This window comes from Neurospora tetrasperma (assembly GCF_000213175.1).
Source record: "Neurospora tetrasperma FGSC 2508 unplaced genomic scaffold NEUTE1scaffold_2, whole genome shotgun sequence".
Lineage (NCBI taxonomy): Eukaryota > Fungi > Ascomycota > Sordariomycetes > Sordariales > Sordariaceae > Neurospora > Neurospora tetrasperma.
The window spans coordinates 3,315,759-3,337,820 of NW_009799100.1; the positions used below are offsets into that span (position 1 = coordinate 3,315,759).

The 22,062-nt window shown below is 50.9% G+C and overlaps 7 protein-coding genes across 7 annotated transcripts; 4 read left to right on the forward strand and 3 right to left on the reverse strand.

The window, feature by feature from the left end:
* Nucleotides 1–54: 54 nt before the first annotated feature.
* Nucleotides 55–1,936, reverse strand: NEUTE1DRAFT_60724 (uncharacterized protein; the record flags this gene model as incomplete). Its single annotated transcript, XM_009851313.1, has 3 exons — nt 55–470; nt 546–1,636; nt 1,701–1,936. 3 exons carry the CDS (start codon nt 1,738–1,740, stop codon nt 183–185), a joined length of 1,419 nt encoding a protein of 472 aa, XP_009849615.1.
* Nucleotides 1,937–2,487: 551 nt separating this feature from the next.
* Nucleotides 2,488–3,161, forward strand: NEUTE1DRAFT_99551 (uncharacterized protein; the record flags this gene model as incomplete). The annotated part of the gene is made up of 4 exons (XM_009851314.1): nt 2,488–2,516; nt 2,581–2,722; nt 2,975–3,065; nt 3,103–3,161. The coding sequence occupies 4 exons, from the start codon at nt 2,488–2,490 to the stop codon at nt 3,159–3,161; spliced, it is 321 nt and encodes a 106-aa protein (XP_009849616.1).
* A 487-nt stretch (nt 3,162–3,648) lies between these two features.
* NEUTE1DRAFT_145405 (uncharacterized protein) lies at nt 3,649–4,359 on the forward strand (the record flags this gene model as incomplete). The annotated part of the gene is made up of 1 exon (XM_009851315.1): nt 3,649–4,359. One exon carries the CDS (start codon nt 3,649–3,651, stop codon nt 4,357–4,359), a length of 711 nt encoding a protein of 236 aa, XP_009849617.1.
* A 299-nt stretch (nt 4,360–4,658) lies between these two features.
* On the reverse strand, nt 4,659–5,236 carry NEUTE1DRAFT_121198 (uncharacterized protein; the record flags this gene model as incomplete). The annotated part of the gene is made up of 2 exons (XM_009851316.1): nt 4,659–4,898; nt 5,180–5,236. 2 exons carry the CDS (start codon nt 5,234–5,236, stop codon nt 4,659–4,661), a joined length of 297 nt encoding a protein of 98 aa, XP_009849618.1.
* A 1,669-nt stretch (nt 5,237–6,905) lies between these two features.
* Nucleotides 6,906–8,398, forward strand: NEUTE1DRAFT_128785 (uncharacterized protein; the record flags this gene model as incomplete). The annotated part of the gene is made up of 2 exons (XM_009851317.1): nt 6,906–7,693; nt 7,825–8,398. The coding sequence occupies 2 exons, from the start codon at nt 6,906–6,908 to the stop codon at nt 8,396–8,398; spliced, it is 1,362 nt and encodes a 453-aa protein (XP_009849619.1).
* Nucleotides 8,399–12,381: 3,983 nt separating this feature from the next.
* On the reverse strand, nt 12,382–14,376 carry NEUTE1DRAFT_60728 (uncharacterized protein; the record flags this gene model as incomplete). Its single annotated transcript, XM_009851318.1, has 4 exons — nt 12,382–13,611; nt 13,675–13,765; nt 13,829–14,092; nt 14,155–14,376. 4 exons carry the CDS (start codon nt 14,374–14,376, stop codon nt 12,449–12,451), a joined length of 1,740 nt encoding a protein of 579 aa, XP_009849620.1.
* Nucleotides 14,377–18,460: 4,084 nt separating this feature from the next.
* NEUTE1DRAFT_39037 (uncharacterized protein) lies at nt 18,461–20,615 on the forward strand (the record flags this gene model as incomplete). Its single annotated transcript, XM_009850474.1, has 6 exons — nt 18,461–18,842; nt 18,905–19,483; nt 19,648–19,691; nt 19,868–19,888; nt 20,293–20,329; nt 20,440–20,615. 6 exons carry the CDS (start codon nt 18,461–18,463, stop codon nt 20,613–20,615), a joined length of 1,239 nt encoding a protein of 412 aa, XP_009848776.1.
* Nucleotides 20,616–22,062: the final 1,447 nt, after the last annotated feature.

Below are 22,062 nucleotides of genomic sequence, written 5' to 3' on the forward strand. Positions count from 1 at the left end.
TGTAATCTCGCTTCCTGTGTTACTAATTCCAGCCAGACCAGAAAATCATCAATCATGACTATAACTCAGTGTTCATTAAGGTTAAATATTATATCACACTCGGCCGAAGCTTGGTGTGAAAGTAAAGTCACTGCTGGGTGCGAAGTGAACTTTGAAGGCGACACACTTTTTGCGCGCGCCCCTCAAATAGGTTCTCCACAAATCGCCATCAAAAGCCTCTGATAATCACCGCTGGTCTCCCCCTGCACTCTCTTGGCCAACTTCTTCTTGTAACGCTGCTCGTACGCGTTCCTGACATTTCGCATGTTGTTGCGATCCCAGTGAGCCCGCACCAGACGGCTGGTGAGAAGACGGTCTTTTGTCCCCATTCCTGCCATGGCATCCTCGAGGAGCCGGGCCTGCAGCATGTACTTGTCAGTGCCGTGGCGTAGCTGGATGAGAAGGGCGTCCTTCATGTGTCCCGAAAACTCCTGCTGGGGTTGTTAGCTGTTGTTCCCTAAATGGCTTTTGGTTGTTGTAGCAGCGGTTCGCTAGAGTCAACTCACCTTTTGGATCACGGTATCGAGATCCCTGGCGTACTTTTGCCTGTATTCGTAGGAAATGGCACGGATCTGGTTGTCATTCCTCAAGCTCAGAATGCTGCATACGCGCATCTCGTCTGTGCCAATCTTGCCCTCAGTCGCGTTGTAGAGATCGTCGACGTCGCGGTCAATGTCCGCCTTCATCACTGGAGCCGCGTCTTCTGCACGTGTGGCACCGAGCACAATCATAAAGTGCCGTTCCGTCTTCATGCTCAGTTCGCCGCGCACCATTTCCTCCAGTGACCGATGGAAAACTCGACTGAATTCGGCTTTGATAGACTTCAGGTCGGCGTTGGACCGGCGGAGGAGGATATCGTTTAGGATGTCTTCGTTGGTGCCTGCCCCATCCATGGCATTGAACAGCATGTGCACGTCATTGAGAAGAGGACCCCGGGCAAGCATGACGAGCCCTTCCTCAAACCAGCTGCTCGTCTCGCTCTTGATGTCAGCGATAAGATCGCGGCGGTGGCGCCGTTGAAACGCATCGCGGAGCATATTGATCTGGAAGGGGTCCTTGTCGGCCAGAACCCGGATCAGCTCCTTTTCATCCGTGCCCCATCCCTTCATGGCTTTCCTTAGCCTATCCGCGTCCGGATCGGGGTTCCATGGGATGGTCATTGCAGGGCCATATCCGGGCGAAGGTGGTGTCGGCGGGTACTGCACGGCGTAGGGCTGGGGCGGGTACGCTGTGGGTGTGGGCGGTACGGCACCATAGGATTGCTGAGGGGGCGGACCGGGAGGCTGTCCGTAACCGTGAGGCGGTGGTGCGCCGTAACCGGCCTGCGGAGGCCCGGGCGGGTAATACGAGGTGCTCGGGGGAGGAGGAGCACCATACGTCCCGGGTGGTGGGGAATGAGCCGGAGCACCATAGGGCTGTGGAGGGGGTGCGCCGTACTGCCCCGGCGGCGGCCCGGGCGGTGGTTGTCCATATCCTTGTTGTGGTTGCTGGTAGGTGTTGTAGTGAGCATGAGGCGGAGGTCCACCATATGGAGGTTGCTGATGATGCTGCTGAGGAGGAGGCTGCTGATAATATCCGCCTCCTTGTGGTGGTGGCTCTGCGTGGTCCAGGGTCAGTCGTGAAGACAAAAAAATGCAAGTGCTGTTTTCTTTTCCACTTACGGCCATAAGGCGACGCTGGAGGGTAGCCTGGGTAGGACATTGTGGGTGCGGCTCCCAACACAATGATGGTCGATATTTCTGTTGGCTGGTTAAGCGATGCCTTGGCTCGGCTAGAGGTGATGGTTACAAAAGGCGGGGCGGGGTTGGTGTTCAACCGATAGATGGAGAAAGTGAAGAAAGCAAACTCAAGAAGATTGTTTTTTGATGACACGCGTCTCTGGTAGCAAAGCAGAAAGAAATAGTTCAATCGGGTTTGACACATAGGTACTTAACAAAGCGGGTTGAAGTCCGACGGAAGAAAATCTACGGGGGCTTGCCGTGCAATCGTCATCCTACCCTACATTGCGGCTTTATCCAAGCCATCGGGGCAAGATTTATGTCTGCGCCGCGCCGTCCAACTTGGCCGCCTATACAGACACTACTACTTGGCGAGCTGTGATCTACTTACCTACTTACGAAGCATGGTGCAGGCGCACACTGAATGGGAGTGACTGCGCAAGACATACACGGGCACTAGTACGTCAGATGTGGCTGAGTAAAGCGGAAGCCTTAACAGAATGGATCGACCGTCCTTGGCCAAGAGCTTTCCTTACCAGGGGCAATCACTTCGCCATCTTGACCGTGAAAGGAAGCATGACCTTGTGATAGCCATCTTGATAAGTAAGGTAGTCCCGCAAAAGCTGTGAACCTTAAGCAACACCTCAGACAAGGCAGTTGCCGTTGAGGCCTCCAATGTCCCAATAGTTGCTCATTGCAAAGATGGGATGAACCCCAAAACTTGCGGGTAATGGATTGCCAAGTTCGCTTTGCCCATCGGTAGGTGAGGCATCAACGTTGGTGACGGGGGCGCGCAATAAACCACTCTGTGCATGCCTAACAGGCAAATGTTGGGAAGAGCCTCGTCCAGGTTATTCGAAGCTCGGAGCCCGTTATTACCGATGGAAGGTGGTGTTCGCACATCCGGCGCCAAGAAGAAAAAAAGCCTTGACGGCGACGCTCTCGGGCGTTTCGATTTCAAGGGAGTAGGTACACTGTCGAAGAAGCATGGTTCGTCAAGCTGTAACCTTGCATGGACTTGTGTACCTATGTACCTAGCTTGGAAGGAACTGAACGATAGTCAAAAAGCAAACCGACATAATTGTACCTGCGTTAGGTGTGATGGATGATTGGGATTGTCAGGTGGAAGGCGTCGTAATATGCCGGCGGCGGTGATTCCTCGAACACCTGTTGGAAGTTGGAAATGGTACTTACTGTACACTATGTCTAGTGTACAGGGTGATGCAGTGTGGCTTAGCACCTTCCAAATCATGGCTTACGCAGTGGCAGCGCGTGCCTGTAAAGTGGAAACTGCAGGGTGCTGCGTGAGTGGATCCGATCAACTTCAACCTTAACGAACTGAAAGGCGGGAGCGCCCGGCGGTTCGCTTCTCAGACCGTGTCCACTCATGGTGAGATCGACTAAACCTTGAATGAACTTGGGGTTCAAACTAAGGAAAGGAAGTGGAAGCTCGGCGGCGCCAACTGCTGCTGCTCATGAAGCTAGAGGTATGGATTGCTTCAACCACCCAATTTGCAACTTGGTGGACTCGACCAACATGATGTCGGGTTCCAGCCTCGAGGACCACAAGCACGGGATGGGGATGCCACTATTGTTTTACAGTCCTCCACGCCAAGAGATCCAGCCATTCGATTTTGGACCTTAAGCGGGCGCTATACTAGGGTATATCGCCAACGGCATCTCTCAAAAAGGCGGCCGTGATCGCTGGCCGGGTTGGAGTGTTCTTGTTCTTCTTTCACTCAGGTCAATTTTAACGTCTGCTGTCCTTCCCCTCCTCCCTTGTTTACCCCCTCTTTCCACGGCCTTGAAGCTATTCCGCATCGTCGGAACCCGGTGCTCCCACCCACGCCGTCATCAGCCCTGTACTTTGATCTCTCTAGATGAGATCAAAATGCGCGTCCATTGGGTCCATCTTCCCACGCTCGTGCTTGTTGCCCTCCTTGCGGCCTGTCAAGCTCTGCCTCTCATCGAGCACGACAGCTCTCCCAAGCCTTTGCTGCCGAGAGCAACATACTCGGTAGTCCCGATCAACGGAGAGTCGGGTCCGGAACATGGCCCTGGGGGTCCGGTCGTGACCAAGACTGTGGTGCAAACCGCTCACCAACCGCTCACTCAGTCGTCCACTCGCTCGCCCGCAAACTCCCTCACGAGAACGGTTTCCGTGGTGCCTATTCAACCTGAACCCACTCTAACTTTGACCACCACCGTCGTCCACGTCGTACCAACTATATCGGCCACGACGGCGGCCACGGCATCCTCGATATCTCCATTCTCCTTCTTGTCTTTTGCGGTTACGATGTCCTATCGGACCATCTCGGCAACCCCTTCATCAACATCCAAGACATCGAACTCTACCGCCGCGTCGACCTCCCCCTCTCCTTCAGCGTCTAATACATCAAAGTCCGTGTCTAGCTTAAGCACAAGACCTTCGCCGAGTACCACGTCGACAGAGTCCCCCATCTCGATCACGGTCACGGTACCCACCACCACTGCCTCTATTCCATTTCCAACGACCTTCATTAGCAATATTTCCAGCGTCTCATACGACGACGGCATATGGCACACGACATATCCACCCTGGAATGGCTCGACGACTACCTAATGCACATGCCATACTCTTTTTCAGCCCGAATCTCGCCCTGACCTGATCGATCTTGACCGGGCTGGCTCACGTTCTAGTTTTTGTCCTCGGTCGTCTGCAGGACTCTAATTAGATCGACTGACCATGGGATGCCCAGTTACCTCGGGCCCGATGAGTCATCAAACTCTCTATTTTACCCCCATGGACGGAAAGGGAGCGAAGCGTACTACAACACTCCAACGCCAACCAAGAGCTGGACAGCGTTGCTAGAGGAGGTGAACGGGAATCCATTCATATTTGGTGCTAGTATACCTTAATATCTAATCTTGCAAAACGATACGATGTTGACATCTCCTCCGCCTTGCCTGACCAACTGATTTCCTCCCTCTAGTGAATGAATTCCATCCGAGAGCCATCGCTTTCCAAGGCTTAACACGAAACCGAAGATCTCGATCACAGGTGGCATGTGTCACCTGTATGCCCTCTCTCGGGAGTGTTCGCTCGTTCAAGCCTTGCCAATCGTTCCACGCATCCGGCTGGGATTGGGAAGGAACGGTTTCCTTGGCGGAGACAGCCAGTCACGTTCGAGGCAACGCCAGGATAAGATGCCCTCTTCCAGGAGTCACCATAGGCGCACCACGTCGGTTCACAGAACTCCAGTACGATACACCTGCAAATACCGACGGTCTTTTCGAGAAATGGAAGGGAGTGAGCTGCGCGAAGTCCATCTCGGTCATCTAGAAAATCATGGTGACATTGTCATGCTCACGCAGTCTCTATTGGGATCACTGACTGGGCATGTTTGAGCTTACATTATGTCCGAGCCGTCAACGACGCGTACTAGGGCGCGCCGAGATATCGAAACCCTCTTGGGGTTCCCAAACCCGAAGAGTGCCATGATTGCCCAGCAGAGAAGAGAAAGGGCTCGGGGGGCCATAAAAGGGCCATAGGAGATTGAGGCCAATCGCCAGCCCACAACCATCTAATACCGCGCTTAGAAAAATCGCGACCGAGCAGGACTTCGGGGGTCGTCGGGACACAGCCACGGGCCTAGAATTTGATCGCTGGTGGTTCTGGCTTTGTTACCGCTTAGATCATGCAGAAGCTCTAACTACTTCAGCTCTTCCGACGGACGGCAACCCCGGCCAAAAGCTTCAACGTCCATGTCTCCGGATCGTGAGGGGAAATATCACACCGGCGGCCTGGTGACAGATTTGCAGGAGCCTACTAGCCCCAGGCGGGCCATGACTGGTCAACATGCACCCTACACCTACTTTTCAGGTGAGTTGGACACACGACTTTGTGCTCAGGCAACCGCTGGCCAACTCGAGTACTTGCGTATAGCTGGCTGCATTCGTTTATTGTGTTCGGGCCATTTCCCCCACATTACCGTTCACTTGCCACTCGAACGCCGCCTAGAGTCAGTCACTGAGGATCCACGCATGCCACAAGTGCATTGGGTGCTAGGTTTCGATAGGGAAACACTGATGCTTCTCTGTCTCTGTGCCATACGCACTTTGTGCCTGCCGGTGCGAAACCTCAGCGTTAGTACCCTCACGCCTTGACTACTAAAGCCAGCCTTCACTCTGTGGCAACGAGGCAGCAGAGGGCAACTCTGTATCGGTACCGGTGCTGCTAGTCTCTCATCCGTATCTTGCTGTCTTCTTGGGTGTGCCACCACGTCCCCTTGTTTTCAGACTAGGCATTAACCCAAGAACGGCATGAGCAACGGGACTGTGATGGACAATTTGATGTCTCAACTTGTTTACACAGCAACACAGACACATAGCAATTCTACCTCCCCACGAGATGCTGCGCGACTCCGTGTACTAGCCTACTGGCCACAGATTTGCGCCGAGAACGGGGCAGGTCGATTCGGCGTGGGACCGGCAGTCGAGCAACTCATTAGGATGACTAGGTTCAGTGTTCAACAGTAAAGCACTTGTTCCAAAGGGGGTCCATCACAGGACACTCCGTCCGATTGCGGTGGTTTCAAGTATGTCTTTGGGAATAGGGAGCAGCAGCTATGCTGGTCGGCTACAACCTTATGATGGTTGTGTAGCCCCCTGTTTGGCAACTTTATCCGATCAAAACCCGGCAGATTGCCGTGTAACACGGCGGCCGCATCCCGGATTTTTTTTCGAGTCCTGCAAAGACAGCAGGGGGGGCTGATGATATAGCTCTTACCGATACTACACTGCTTGCTCTCGATCGGCCTTTCTAACCTGCATCGTCGCGCCTGCCATATACGATGTCCAATCAGTTTTGGAAAATTCTGGAACACCCAATATGCGGCTCCTGTTGGTTGCCTGGGGATGTTGGCACCGAGGTAAGGGCGCAAATGGTCGCTGGCGATAGATGTAGGACTCGAACATATAAGAAAGGCGTCTCTACCACCTCAGATCCCCTTCATCATCACCATCGGCATCATCATCACTTTTCCCAAGCATCGCAGACATCGAAGCAATCTGAGCTTGAGAGCTCTAGTATCACGCTCACATTACCTTGAATCTGGTTTGCAACCGCCTGTCATTCACACAGTCATACCTTACTCATACTCTCCCACGATGAGTTGCCTCGCTACCCGCTCTGTTTTGCCTCTTGGCCGCCGTCTCATCACTAGCCGCGCTCGCCTTAGTACCGCCGCGTTGGGCTCACTCGATATTGGATCCGGCAATGGCATGTCCATGCCGCCTGGTTTCAATATCGACGTCGCTGGTCAGCCCAACAAGCAGCCAAGGATCCAATCATCGAGCAAGATCGCTACCGTTGCCGACAAAATCCATGCTCGCGATGATTTGGGCAAGACCATGCCACCCAGTTTCAAGGCCCAAGTCGCCCACCTCGACACCTTTGAACTCCCAGAGAAGATCACGGGCTCTGCTAGCGACCGCGCACTTGGCAAGGCCATCATTGACACTTGGCGCTACGAGGGAATCATCCAAATCGCCCAGAGCGATCTGCAGAAGAAGCTATGGAACGACGCCAAGGCCGCCAGCAAGCGCTTCTTCCGGAAGCCTGCGGCCGAGAAGGCGGCTTGTGTTGACTCGCAGAGTTATGCCGGCTATATTGCATCCGGCGAGGAGGTGACGGACGGCATCGCTGACTACTCGGAGATTTTCACCATCACCAAGGATCTCGACCTGGAGGAGCCGCGCGTGCGGGCAAAGTGGCCCTGCCACGGCCCTTGTCCCTGGCCTGATGTGGAAATGAAGGAGCCCATGATGCGATACGTCGACAACCTAGGGCTTGAGGGCGAGAAGATCCTCCAGTTGGCCGAGTTTGGTCTGGGTGTTGCTCCCGGTACACTCACACAGTACACGCGTGATGGTTGGCATCATACAAGGGTCCTTCGGTAAGTCGTCAAACATGATGACTTCTACTCCTGTCATGCCGCCCCAACCCTCCACTTCGGGAGAGGAGCGGGCCGTTTGCTGATCGTTTCACACGAGAAATTCATACGCTAATGCTTTGTTTTTACGTCAGTTTCCCACCCCGCAACGCTACCAATGGAAAGGGCAAGGAAGGCCGAGGCATCGGCTCGCACACGGACTACGGCCTTCTCGTCATCGCCGCCCAGGACGACGTTGGTGGTCTCTTCATCCGCCGCCCTCGGGACGACGAGAAGTTTGCAAACTGGCAGAAATCCGCCGCCGGCCATAAGGAGGACGCAGACGGGTGGTTCTACATCCCGCCCGTCGAAGGGGTGCACACAGTCATCCTTGGCGATATGATGCAGTACCTGACGAACAACTACCTGACTGCGACGCCGCACAAGGTGGGACTCAACACTCGCGAGCGTTTCGTTATTGCTTACTTCCATGAGCCTTCCTTCCAAGCTGTCATCAAGCCTATCAACGAGGGTTGCGGTGGCATGCGGACCGCCCCTGAGCAGACCGAGGAGGGCGTCCATTACGGCACCCATTTCACCAACATGTTCATGCGCAACTATCCAGATCGCATCACTACCAAGAGGCTGTTGGCGGAAAACCGCTATGCGAAGCTGTCGAAGCCGGAATTGAGGACCATGGATGTCATGCCCGCGCCTCAGCTCGATTGAAGATTGTCACATGTTCCTTTTCAGTTTCACAAGCCCCTTATTTTCTTCCGTTGTGTATACAAAAGCATTACCCGGGCGCTATGTGTTGAGATGAGGAGTTTTACGAAGAAAAGGCGGCTACAGCACTAAGCTTGATTTCTTTAATGTTCGACGATACCACTCTCCTAACGTTTGGCTACTTTTGCTTTATTTGCTTTCCTTGTTTCTTGATTATACGTAAACAACACCTTATACAGACACACAGACCAGACAGGGAAGAATGGACGAAAGCATCTTTTTTTTTTTTACACAAGCAAACGTCCGAAACCACTACAGTAGACCTTTCACTCACTACTTTTCAAGATGTTTTGAGTTGCCTAGCGATAGGACAGCGACAAGTGGGCAAGGAAACAAGAGAATTCACTTCAGGAGGGCTATTTCCAAGGTGTTTACCTACCTTTTACTTATGCACTAGTTCCAATCCAATCGCACACAATACTACCTGGTAGTTACATCATGGTTTCCACCCAGTGAAGATGATTTAAGCGTCAAATGAGAGAGGAAACTCTATGCCAGCTGATGAAAAAAGGAAAGGATATGAGCTACCTACAGTATTCAAGTCATCCTTCGCTCGGTACCACCGTAAGCACTATGTGACTGCCCCTGTCAATTTCTTGCCTAACCCGCTTCCAGACACAAGTACTTTGTAATCGGTGATCACCTACTGATTGATAAGACTGAACCCCTAGCAGAATCTTCGGCCCATGATCCGACACTTACACATACACACATAGGTAGATTGTGCTCGTTGAAATTTCATTGAGCGAGCTGAAGCAAAGACAAAGAACCGGAACATTTACTCAGGCTTCCAGTCAATTATCGTCTCAACCCTAATACAAGTACCGGCACAAAGGCCCTTTGACTTACGTGCCGACGGCCAGTGGGCCAGTCAAAGCTGGAATCGGATGCTCACATGAGGAGTACTCGATAACTCCAAACCGTAATTTGTATTCCCTCTGATGAAAGTGCACCAAACTTGATTTTAGTGTCCAGCCCTGGTTATTGCTCGTCCCAGGACCCAGAGTGAAAGAAGGACAGAAGGACACAGCCGAGGACATACACTAGTAGGATGCAATAATGTCCAATAGTGTAACTTCATACGGGAGAAGAAATTGTCAACTCGACAATCACAACTTGACTCGGCAAAATGTCCGGAGCCCCGCTCTCTTCCGGTTATCATGAGTATCTTGAAAAAACAATCTGCTCGTACTTGTCCTTGTGTTTCCGTTGTGTTCATGTCCGTTAGTTTCACATGCTACTACAGAATCATGATACCGGGCGGAGAGCGGACTAGAGGCTCCGGAAGAGTAGGGCGACACAATAGAAGAAAGCTGCCTCTACTTACCTTGACTAACCGGCAAATGGAAAGTGAATCCTCGTTGGTGTCACAACGTTGACGACGTCTGCCAGCGTTACATGTTCCACAACATCATTTTTGTCTCTCACACTGGCTTGTAGACTTACGGGCTTCAAATTGAATTGCAGTGGGTGGCTCGCACCTTCCTTTCCCAGAAATACTCGACTTGGACACAGGAAGTCGCCTTCACCTGCCTGCCACCTTGCCGCCGCCCTTGCCGCCGCCTGCCGCCTTCTCCTGCCCCCCGTCCGCCTCTTTTTTTTTTTTTTTTTTCCCCTTTCTTCCCTCGTCAGTTGAAAGATGTTGGAAAGTTGGACTAGGTTGCCTTGTCTAGGTAACAGTCACCGCCGCTCCGACCGGCCGCCCTGCCCTCCACCAGGCTACACAGCGGTGCCAGCGAGAACTCAGCACCTCGCCGGTCGTTTTCCAGATATTGGCAGCCTTTTTGCGACTTAATCTGATAACTAAGACACGAAAGTAGATTCGAATGGTGATGCTGGCGATTAGAAAAAGAGGTGAGAGGCAAGTAGCTGGTGAGACATTCAGCGGTCAACTTCAACAACTAGCTGCGAACAGAAAGCAAAACCAAATCTTTTTTCTCTGTGTTTGGTCAGAGCGGGTAGTTACGTAGGTGGCTGTAAATCAGAGTCAAGCTCAAGCCTCTTTTGCGGGGAAGTCTAGCGGCTGCCCGTCTATCTGGGCCGTACTGTCTGACTGTCTAGAACAGGAACCAAAACATCGGGAAGGGGCTGCGGCCGTGTGAGCCGCTGAGCCGATGAGATCTCTTGGAACAGGCTGACAGTAAAGCAAGATCGATGAATCCGAGTCAAAAGGGTAGGTGCCTAGCCGTTCGGCATTCGGGTGATTCAACGGTTATTGCCGACAAACAATCTTGCTCCAGCATCTTGACTGTCATTATTCGGCGCATCAGCCGTGGAGGTGACCATATCTGAACCAGCTCTAACGGCGATGCATACTGACGTCCCAGGACTTTCAGCTGTTGCCACTCAAGCGGTCAAATGAAGTAAAGGGGTAAGAGTGTCCGACGAGCGAGATGTCGGAGAAACTCGGAGTAGTTCGGGGAAGGGCAAATGGTGCCAAAGCGGTGGGAAGTCTATAATTTACCGCTTGGATGGTAAGTTAGGCAAGTATTTTCGTCTCGGTGTGGTGTACAATCATGTTGTAATCCTCTCGACACCCATAGACATTGCTCTACCATACTGTCGGTCTCAGTCCCAGAGCCTTCAAGCTGGGTCTGGTATATGTGCGGCCTAACCTGCACGCAGGCTCACACTACAGAAAGGCGGTATGCCATTTCACGATAGGGCACTAAAGCCGTGACTGGGCATGCCTAGGCGCGAAGACGAGTATGAGTGTCAACCGGAAGTGATGCCGAGATGGTATGGGAGGTTCAACTGCAAGTTGCTGAAAAAGGAAATCTCGTATGGGCCTACCCCGGGTAGCTGTTGAGGGTAGGTTACTAGGTAAGAGGCGGTGATCTTCAGCTGCTGTGCTATACTGGCTGCTGGTCTGCTGTCCTCTCTGCCTGTCTATCCTTGCCACACACTGCTGTAAGTGTCAAACGCAGGCCGTAGATCAGAGTCCAGGATGAAGTGGAAATGGCTGGCGATGACGGTGATGGGTTGGGGGAGTAATCATGATGACTTGGAGTCTATTAACGAGGGATATTGAAATAAGAAGAAGCATGGGGTTAGTCAGACTACCTCACTCTTGATGGTGTCATTGACGCTATGATAAACAAGACATCGGACGTAGACCTAATCAAAAATGTTTAAAAACTGCCTTCCGGAGTACGAAACTCCCGGCGGCTGTGGCAGCGTGACGGGGAGAAGTCACAAAAGACTGGGAGACTGCCACAAAGGATTCTCGTTTAGGACTTCATCTCCATCGTTATCCTTGATGGGTGCAGTATCTGTACATTGGGCGCGGTTCATGATGATGTAGATCTTCTGGGAAAGAATATCATCTTCCGCCCGACAAGGGTAGCTGATCTAGTGGTAGTAATGGAGATCAATGCCGGTAACATCTTTGCATCGTGGTGATGGCTATTTTCATGAGTGGTGATGACCTCAGATGCGACGGATTGTCATTAAACCCAACTCGGCAATTGGTGACAGTGACGGAGCCGAAGAAACGAGGGAATCCGGGCTGGCATTATGGAAGCGTAACCAAATCAAGTCCGAGGCCACAATTGCAAATTTCCATGCAATTGAGGAAGGTACAATCAAGTTCCATATTTCGTCAATCCATTGTCGCCGTGCTTCCACTTCCTTCCTGCCACCGCAAATGGAGGCTACAATCAGAAGTCCGGAAGGTGCGGACCGAACTCGGAACCTGTACTTGACACTCCGTCATCCCGCCCTCTCATTACCCCCGTTGCGACCGTCCTTGTCTAACTTTCCCTTGATTATTAACGTAGATGGAAATCCATCTTGCATCGGCAATTACAACAAACGCACTTGACGTCAAACTTTGATCCGAAAACCGCTGCATCGTTAGACACACTGCTTCGTCCAACCGAACCGGACAAGAATGCACCGACACATACAGATCATCTTCAAATCTAGAGGTACACAAATGATGGCCCTTGTCAATCTTTTACAGAAAATAAATAACATAAACCCAACCTGACTCTATTGGGATATCCTCTTTGCGTCATCAGATTCGCTGATCCCCATTTCCTCGTCCGCTGCTTTTCGTCCAGCTTCAGGTTGTGCTGACTGTTCGTTTCTCTTGACGTTGCCTGCAGGAATTTTCCCAATGATGCCCGAGCCTCGAAAGGCTATTAACACGACAGCGAGCGAGCAGAGTCCCAACGCCATATGGAACCAGTTGGCGGCCCTAATACCGGCCAGAGATGCGTCTTCCCACTCTTTCATGTATCCGGCGTCTTCGACACTGACACCACGTTGTTGAGCCATTACTGCGGTTTGAATGGCTGTCGCAATAGCAAGCCCTACCGCGCGACCAATTTGCCCACAAGCGTTGACAAGAGCGCCACCCAGAGCCTGATCGGCTTGTGGGAGCGAGTGGCTCGTGAATAGTATCAAACACGGCCATGCCGTGTCCGCGCCGATGACAGACAAAATCATACCTATGAATGACCATGCCCAGTAGGATGTATGGGGAGGAATGGGTGCGGCGAAGAGAATGCAAGTGATGGCCACACAAGCGTTGCCAAATGCCAGCATCATGTAGGTCGGCACGCGGGAAAGCAACTGCGAAACGACAAAGGCACAAATCAGACCCATGACTCCGGTTGGCAGGAACCGAAGTGTTGTCTGGATCACGGATTGGCCTTGATAATCCTGGTAGAAGTAGGTCGCAAACACCAACCATCCACTGAAGCTGCTGAAGAACAGACCCATGATCAGCATTGCCGCGCTGAAGCGCTTGCTGTGGAACATGGACACCTTCATGATCGGCGCCTGCTTGCCTGTCTTCTCGAGGTGTTGCTGCCAGAGCACAAAAACAACGACCAGAGCAACAGCAACAACAATCAGAACCGGGACCCAAGGAGTCCTCCACCCGACTACATTGCCTTCGGTGAGCGCGAAGAGGAGGACAAGAAGGCCGGCTGTAATCAAGAACGCTCCAATCCAGTCCACGGATCCCTTAACAGATGCTCCATCTTGGTGTAGAGTATGCTTGGGTGGCGGGATCACGAAAATGGCTGCCACGGTGATGATGGCCGCGAGGATGGCTATTACACCAAACACCCATTTCCATGACGCATACTCGGCAATGAGCCCAGCGACCAGATTGCCAAAGACGGCGCCGAGTGGCGCTCCAGCGGCTATCGTCGTTGGACAAGCTGTTAGTTTTTGTGCGACTGCAAACACGCGGCGGTGGAACATACCATAGCAACTAAAAGCATAGTTCTTTGCCTTCCCAGGCGGAAAGGTGGTTCCTAGAATACCAATGGCTGTTGGCACATTCGCCGCCGCCCCCTTTCCCGCAAGGTATGTCAGTTTGTGTTCATGTTTTCATGAAAAGTCGCATGCCAAACATACCAAGCCTTGCAGACCTCGAAAAAGATCGAACGCGATCTCGTTTGGCAAAAACGGATTGATGACGGTAGTGATGGCTACCCAAGCAGAACCCCAGATGAAGATCTTGCGTTTGCCGTAGATGTCGGCAATGCGGCCCCAAAGCAGAAGGAAGCAGCCAAATGCAAGATTATACGCAGATACCACCCACTGCAGCCGAGAATCTGGTATGTCCAAGTGCCGTCCGATTGTTGGCAGGACAATGACCACTGCTTGGCCAGATACAGTCTGCGAAGATGGTCATTACCAAAAACAACACAAGAAATCTCCAGGGCAACTCGACTACTTACGTTCAGAAAACTAGCTCCCGCAACCGTTGCCACGAGGGCAATGCATCGTGCCTTCGAAAAGGGAAGAGCTGGTGGCTGGTCTTGTACGATCTCATCGACAGTCCCAGCGTCATCGCTCGTGATGGACTCATCCGAAGTCGGCTTGCTGCAAGGTACCGCCTCCCTTTTCTCCTCTCCCCAAACTCCGTTTCTCTCCGGGGCGGTTTCGATCGACCTTGCCATTTTTGCTGTTATATTTGTTAATATTGACAATGGAACAGACACCCTCAAAGCGATTAGCGGGTAGAACATGGGAAGTCATGGAAATAAGCATAAAATAATCCCCCGGACTTTCGACGGACAGTGGAAACGAATATACAGTAAGAAGGACCATTTCTTATCTAATCGGTCCTACTTAATAAGGTTAACCACATCAACTTGCCGCATAGTCATTGGTTCGCTTCCGGAAAGTCTTGACCGGTTGGGGTAAAAGCTTTCATGGGAAGGATGCGGGAAAGCTTCCCGCCACCGGTGATGTGGTGCCGGAGACCGGCAAGCGGGGGAATGTTGAGCGAACACTCAATGATGGGCTACGGCGTTGCCGCATCGGGACCGCTTCAATTGCCGACATTTCTAGCGTGGCTTGCGTGACGAGCTGTCGCGTGCCACGACGCCCAAGTTTGCTCGGGGAAACGTGGAGCCTGCCTGTTATCTTCTTTGTTTTCTCCCAGCAGTCATCATGATTTGGGGAAGAACCAAAGTTGATATGAGGGAGTCACTGTATAACTTTCTAGAGGATGACTCTCTCTTTCCCACGGAAATCCTTGGCAGGGCATGCCAAGCCGTGACGACAACCTTGATGGACTCATCACGCGGTGAATTGCTGTTTTGTCCAAACAAATATGCCGGAAATTTTTTGTGATTCAGGTACGTTGGACACTGTCGATCAAAGGGGGGTGTTTCAAGTATGGCTCAGTGTTGGGCATGTGAAAGTCAACTGCCTGGGAAACCGTGTACGAGAAACATCCTTCAGAGACGACAACACAACGAAACGTGGGGTATCCATCTTTTTTTTTTTTTTTTTTTCGGCCGATAAGCTCACTGGGGGTTACCTTCGTCGACGTGTAAGTTTAACTGTCCTTCTCCATCTAGTTCTATGGCATAAAGTCGCAAGGTTGATATTGGACAAGTTTTTCAGCCGACATGAGTATTTTATCGTGGTTGGTACTTCATCATTCCAATTGGCAAGATGACATAAACATCGTTGGTCCTGATTTCATCAAACCTACGGCATGCTCCCACCCGTTGTATACGTATCTGATGGCCGAGCACTAATTAATCTTTCTTCGAGGAGTGTTATGTGATCTTCACCTCTGCCTTTGTCACTTTCGATCGATGCTCCATGAAGCGGATCCAGGAAGCAATTACTACCGTGAAGGAAGTCATTTCGGTAAAGTGTCATGCTCTTCCTCTCTCGACTTCTCTGCGTACTTTTTGACTCAATGAGTTCATTCTTTTCATTCCTTTACCTTGTATTTTACCTTAACTGTCAGCAAAGATCCTTCAATTTGCTGTTCTGAAGCCCGTTGTGACTGGAATGGAGTCAGTGGATGACACCCACAAATGAAATCTAGAGTCAACCCTAGTCAGGTCGAACTGGAGAGTCACTCACAAACTAAGGGGCAGAACTGTTGTCATAGAACAAGCAAACTTCGATCTAAGGAGCAGATGAGTAAGAAGGAAGAGTCTTCCGCAAAAAGTATAAAGAAGCGTAACCGTCCTTTGTGTCTGCAGATTCCTTTAACATCCAGCCATATTTATTGAGTAGAGCTTGACCAGCAATAGGAAGGACCTTACGCATAACACAACGACAAAATATGACATTAGTAACGGTACATTTGTTTATTATTTCTTCCCCGCGCTTTTCTAGGAGGATTTTGAGTGTTGTCGGCTCTCATGAGAAGAACGATGGAAATCTCTTAAGAACATATCCTCTAGCTACTGAGAAGTTCGGAACCCTTACCTAACAATATTGCCGTCCTTCCTCCTTTTTGACGATCAAGACGGTACTCTAGTAGTTAGTTGCGTACTGAGTTTGCATACAGTTGTTCTTGCTAATACTTGGTCTTCTTTTGCAGACATTCCATTATAACTCTGCATCTTCACAGCAAACGGCGAATTCTGCATCAAGTTACTCACTTGAATCGTTCGTCAAGGCTGTTCCGCGTGAGCCGACAATGCGACGAAAAATACATGGCCCGCAACGTTAATTTCAAGACAAACAGTACCAAGTCCCTCGCTTGTGTTGGAAAGGCGACACCATCCCAGACCTCTAGGGAGGTTGTCAACAATAATTGTCGTTGTATTACAGAATGCATCATCAATGAAGATAACCAGTGGATTAGGGACGAGTCTGATCATATACTAGGCTGTCTTACCAAGTCACACACAGTCTGGACTTCATTGAATCCCCAGTAATCTGATGTAGACAGCTGCTCCGATTAAGACGAGCCCACTTTCTATGATGGACGCACTCTTCATGATCAGCCTGGTGTTTATAGCAACCCGGTATTTATTAGTAACCCGACTGGCTTAACACCGGAACCAACACATCATTCACATCGGCAAGCGACAAAAGCGGCTACTCTTGTTGAATGACCACGGTGAAAGCCGGGGGAAGAGGACCTCAACACAAGGTTGGAAAACTGGAGGCTATAGGGTTGTCTTCAGAAACCCTTTCGATGACACAGTTCGGTTTGTGTCTCGATATAACAGCCCTGGTTGACGGCTTCTTAGGTGCAAGTTTGTTAGCGCATGGATCTCTTATTGTGTTCAACTTTTCTCGGTAGTCGTTCCTTCCATATAATGAACGTAATAGCGAGAACCAGAGCAAAATGACCACTGAGGTTACGTTAAACAGGTGGCCAGACTACCTCCATTTCTAAGCAACTTCGACTGAGATTTGTGCAGACCAAGGCTTCCCAGCAAGAGCGACCAAGAGCCACCAGACAGCCGAGCAGCCGCTTAAAATCTACATTGGTAGCAGGACTACCTAGCAAGGATAAACCGTGCCAGCTTCATGTCCTACAGAAGTTGTATTGCCTTTAGATGGTACTGAACATCAACTTAACAAAATGGAAGAATGGTTATGCCCTTTTCACTTGCTAGCCCCCTTCGAGCCTTGAATGTCGAGTCGAGAGCAAGCGCAGATTGGACTCGACATCCACATCCATGGTAGGAGAGATGGGATTCGCAATACCCTCCAACAAGGTATACGGAGAGCAAAACGCCGGCGGGCTGGGCTGAGGCAGGGGCAGAAGAGCTGTTAAGGTCCGGGGATCTTCGTACGCGCTACGGATTTCACTCACGACGAGAAGAAGATACCAAACGAACATTTCAGGTTTTGTCATCTTGACCTACTGGACAGCTTCAATGAAAAATAGCCCTTCACGCGTCCTTTTGAGAAGATTTCATCTTTCATCACAACTTTCCCACTGCTCTTTCCAACATTTTCGTTCGTGTGAACGCCACCAAGTGGCCTTCACCACGTCCAAGAATGTTCTTTGCCCTTCTGAAGGGCAGGAACTCCACCAAGAATTCCAAAAAAGAACAATTCACTGCCATGAATGAGCATCAAAAGCTCTCGTCCCATCCGTTTTCGATGTCCAAGAAATTCTTTGGCCTTCTGAGCGACTGGAACTCCACCAAGAATTTCAGAAAACTACAATTCACTATCCAGAATGGGCACCAAGAGCTTTCATCCCATGCCTATACCATTCACGATACGCCCATTTGGTTCTCGCATTCACCTGTCGATTTTGAAATGTGGGAACCATGGAATTCGAGTATAAAAAATCCCCCAGGGTCAGCAATTCTCTTCCTCTTTTTTTGCTGCTTTAACATGACCAGCCTTGGGACATCAAGTTGCCTGCAAGTTGTCAACTTGAAACTCCTAACGACGGATCTTGTGAGCCTTGACAACAGAGCGACATCCGGAATAAACGAAGAAAATTGATCTCCTCTGCATTCAGCAGCATCCAGAGGAACATTCTTGCACCTTTCGATTCCAGCTCAGGACGCTCGTCGTCTTCGATATCACGTCTCAGGACGTGTTACGATCTTCTTGCTTTCGAAATTCACACTGAGCAGAGAGAATACCAGGTTCACTTGGGAACATAGTAAGTTATCAATTCTCTTCCCTATGGGGCTTGTGCGATAGTACTCTTGTTCGAGCGAGGCTCTTGTTCATGAATTAAGGCTAATTGACAGACTTGCTCGACAGAAAGCCATATCGAAGCCACATCAACGTTATATACCACCTATCGACATGAGTAACCAGAACAGCCGCTCCCAGGCTGGCTCTCCGTCCAATGAGGGCGCCCGAGCCCGGAGGGAATTTCGGCCCATGGACGCGATCCTTGTTGACCGTGCTCCTCTAACTGAGGAGGAGAAGGAAGCGCGGAAAGCCCGTGGCTTTTCGGAAAACTATATGGGGGATTATAACAATGAGAGAAACAAGTCCGCGGACATCCCGGACGACCAAAATTGTTCCCTGTACATTACAGGGCTTCCACTCAACGTCACAGTGCGGGATATCTTCGACGACATCCGCGACATCGGCAAAGTGTACTCGCTGCACATCTCACCGAGGAGTGACAGTCACTCGAAGGCTGCTGCTGCCGTTGTTTTCTTTACTCGAGCCGCTGCGGGTGAGCATCCTACATTCCACATCACCTTCCTCAATCAATCACTAACACCAGTCCTCATATAGAGCGGTTCTACAACCGTTTCAAGACAAGAGACAATCCGACTGTCCGCTGGGGCGGTGCGGTCGCCAACCCAGGCCGCATCCTGGGTCGAATGCCTGTGAATGTAGTCTGGAACCAGGTAAAGGCCGCACCCTTTACTGAGCGAGATCACGTTACCAGGGTCATACAAGTTGAGGGCCCTTCCGACATTGTGAATGAGAAATTTCTCCTATCGTATTTTCGGACCAAGTGCCGATTCGATATGGAGGATATCTCAGTCCTTTGGGAAGGCTTCTGCGACGTACCTGTGAGCGGAGGACAACCTCCCGCTCCCTCAGCTGCTTCCGTTCACGCCGAGCCACCTGCTCAGGCCCCGGCGAGACGCCAGGGTCGAGCTCTCGCATCGACTAACTGGCGTGAGCGTGCTCACCCAGTCACTGCTGAGCCTGAGGCAGAACCTCAGGAAAATGCTGCTGTTCCCACCACTCGCACACACAGCAGAATTATGGAGTTCCGGTTCGGGACCGTCAAGGGCCAGGCACTGGCCTGTAGGATGGCCTTGGACTGGGAGTTCAAGGAGAGAGGGGTCATGTGCCGTTATGGTAAGTCTTCACGCAGCTTTTGGTGTGCTGAGCAAGATAAGATTCAATGAGAAGACATATTCTAACATCCCTTTCCTTGGTTTTTAGGCCAAGACCCTTGCGGCCCTTGAAACGCAGTCGATGGAGAGAAGGACTCTTTGATTTGAAGATAATGATAATAATAGCTAGTGCTGGCTGCTCGAGGTTTACGGAAAATCGGAGTCCATGGGTACCTGAAAGGGTAGAGACCTTGCACCGGGAGATTCGTGGCGGAATGGAAAAGGGCATCTGATGCTTCAACAATAGAATAATCACATACACCCAAACGTCACTCCTGTTTCCCAAATTGAGGTCATTAGAATTGTCGGCAAAATGAATAATGCAACTGCTTCTGTGATTAAACAGATATCGATCCTTCCTCCAGCGGTAGGTTCGGATAGGCAATCATGTCAAATGGGTCGAGTGTCCAAAGCAGGTGCGGCTGATATTCAAAAAGAACTTACCTAAAGAAGCGGAAGGAAGCGGAGGAGCCAATCATGCATCCAATTGTCTGACAAGCACAATGACGTTTCGCCTGGATCTTCGATCGCTGGGCGGAATTCAAGATTTCCATGCCCCTGGTGAATCCTTCAAGACATCCGCATCCCGCACATCAAGTGGCTTGGGGCTTGAATCCTACTGCTACCATGCATTAGATATGGCAGTAATCATGACAGCCTGGAGGTAGGCAAAACTCGCTAGCCTGGCGAGCTGGTCGTAAAAATGGGAATTTGAAATAATTAGTTCGCATACTTTGTAGCGAACAAATCTCTTTGGTGAATATTGAACAGCCGGTGTTGGTCTCAATACTTGATGTGAGGTTGTTAGGTGTGCTCGAGCGTGATCGAAAATGCCTAGTGTTTTTCAGCCACACAGCAACGCAGCACTGCAGCATTGCGGCGTTGTTTCCCCGTGGTGCGGCTACTACTTGACTGCAGCGCTTTTCGCTTTGCTGATGTTACTCCCGTCCGGCTATGCGGGGGTGACCAGGTGCGAAAATTCGGTAAGTGGGAGCGGGATGGATTCGCTTGCTTGCTTCTTCTTCTGGTGGTGGTGGTGGTGGTGCCGTGATGACGGCGTCGTCGAGTTCTTGGTACCAAAGGGGGGTCTGTAGATTCTTAATCATACGAGTGAGATTATATAGTAAGGTAGTCAGTCATACTTCTCATGTTATGTTGGTGAACGGCAATCGCTCCCGGATATCTTTGTTGTCGCTTTTTTCGAGATGGCTGTCTGCAGAAGTTGATCTCGAGGATACACCATGGCAGCACTCAGATTCCGGCATCGAGATTCGGCAGCAAAGCTTGGAAGAGATCGCTTCGGCGGCAGTGATGAGCGGGTGTGATCTAGATATATATGTCAGAAGCGAAACCAGCGTGGCACTTGTGCATCCTAAGCCCCCGACCCGGAGCGTTTAGTTCTGTGACACCCAAGGTATGATTGGTCCCATTGTGCAATTCTCTCCACGTTTGAGCTTCCCAAATGGGTTGCTTACCGCAAGTCAGCATTAGTTGAGTACGAGGGCGGCCTTATCAACCTCAGTGACACCCGTTGGTACGAGTTGAAGTCGGTGTCCGGCAGTTGAAACGGATAGACCCTTTCATGTATCGTACGTGATACAACGGGCTTCGTTATCAGCACCTTGGAGACTGACCATCAGGAGCAGATTTGACTCGGATTACTCCAGTTAACTGCTGTGATAGTGGAAGCCTACTGGCGTTGTGTCAAATGCCATATTTGGTAAATGTTTTTAAGTGAATCCATTCGCTTGTATGTCGGTGTCGATGGCTGTCCTAAGCATTTCCATGCTGGAACATTGGGGGATTCTAGACACTGCATGTTGAGGTAACCATAGAAATCCTTCCGGACATTGATGTTGTGAGAGGCGCCACGAAGTGGATGGGGTCGTCGGCTAATAAGCGCGAGACGTGATATAGAAACGAAGGGCTGGGGCTGGCTGGAGATACAGTCTTGAAGGGATGCATGAGATACGGGTACTCTATCCATCTGACAGGCACGCGTATCTTCAGGTGCGAACAGCTTGAGGACTCCTATAAGACAGTTGTCTGACTGAGTATCATAGCCACATTCTGTGAACACGGAGGGTTTGGGCAACTCTTATGTCTAAAGAGCCGCTTGCGTGCTGTCAAAGTCGTACCCCCTTACGCAGGTCCAGACCGGAGCTCTGCTTGGCTCATGTGTTCTGGCCTGAATCGGAGATGTCTTGCACAAGATCCTTGCAGCCATAGATCTTGACCTCTGCCGGGGAAAGAAAAGGTTAATTGTTGTGAGTTCGCCGATAGTGTAGATCAGTGGCAAAAGACAGACACCTACAGAAGATTAGCACTCATACCAGCATAAAATCCTAGTTTTCTGTGAGATGGAAGTATCACGCTAACCGTTTTTTCTTCTTCTCTCGGCAGAGGTGTTGATGGCGGGTCGTTCTGCTCTTCATGACTTCCAAATATTTTCTTTTGGCCGGTAGAACCCGAGGACAGTCCAAGGGTGAGTAAGGCGTGGCGGCATGGCCCATGGTGGGCGCCTTTGTGACGTGCCGTCGA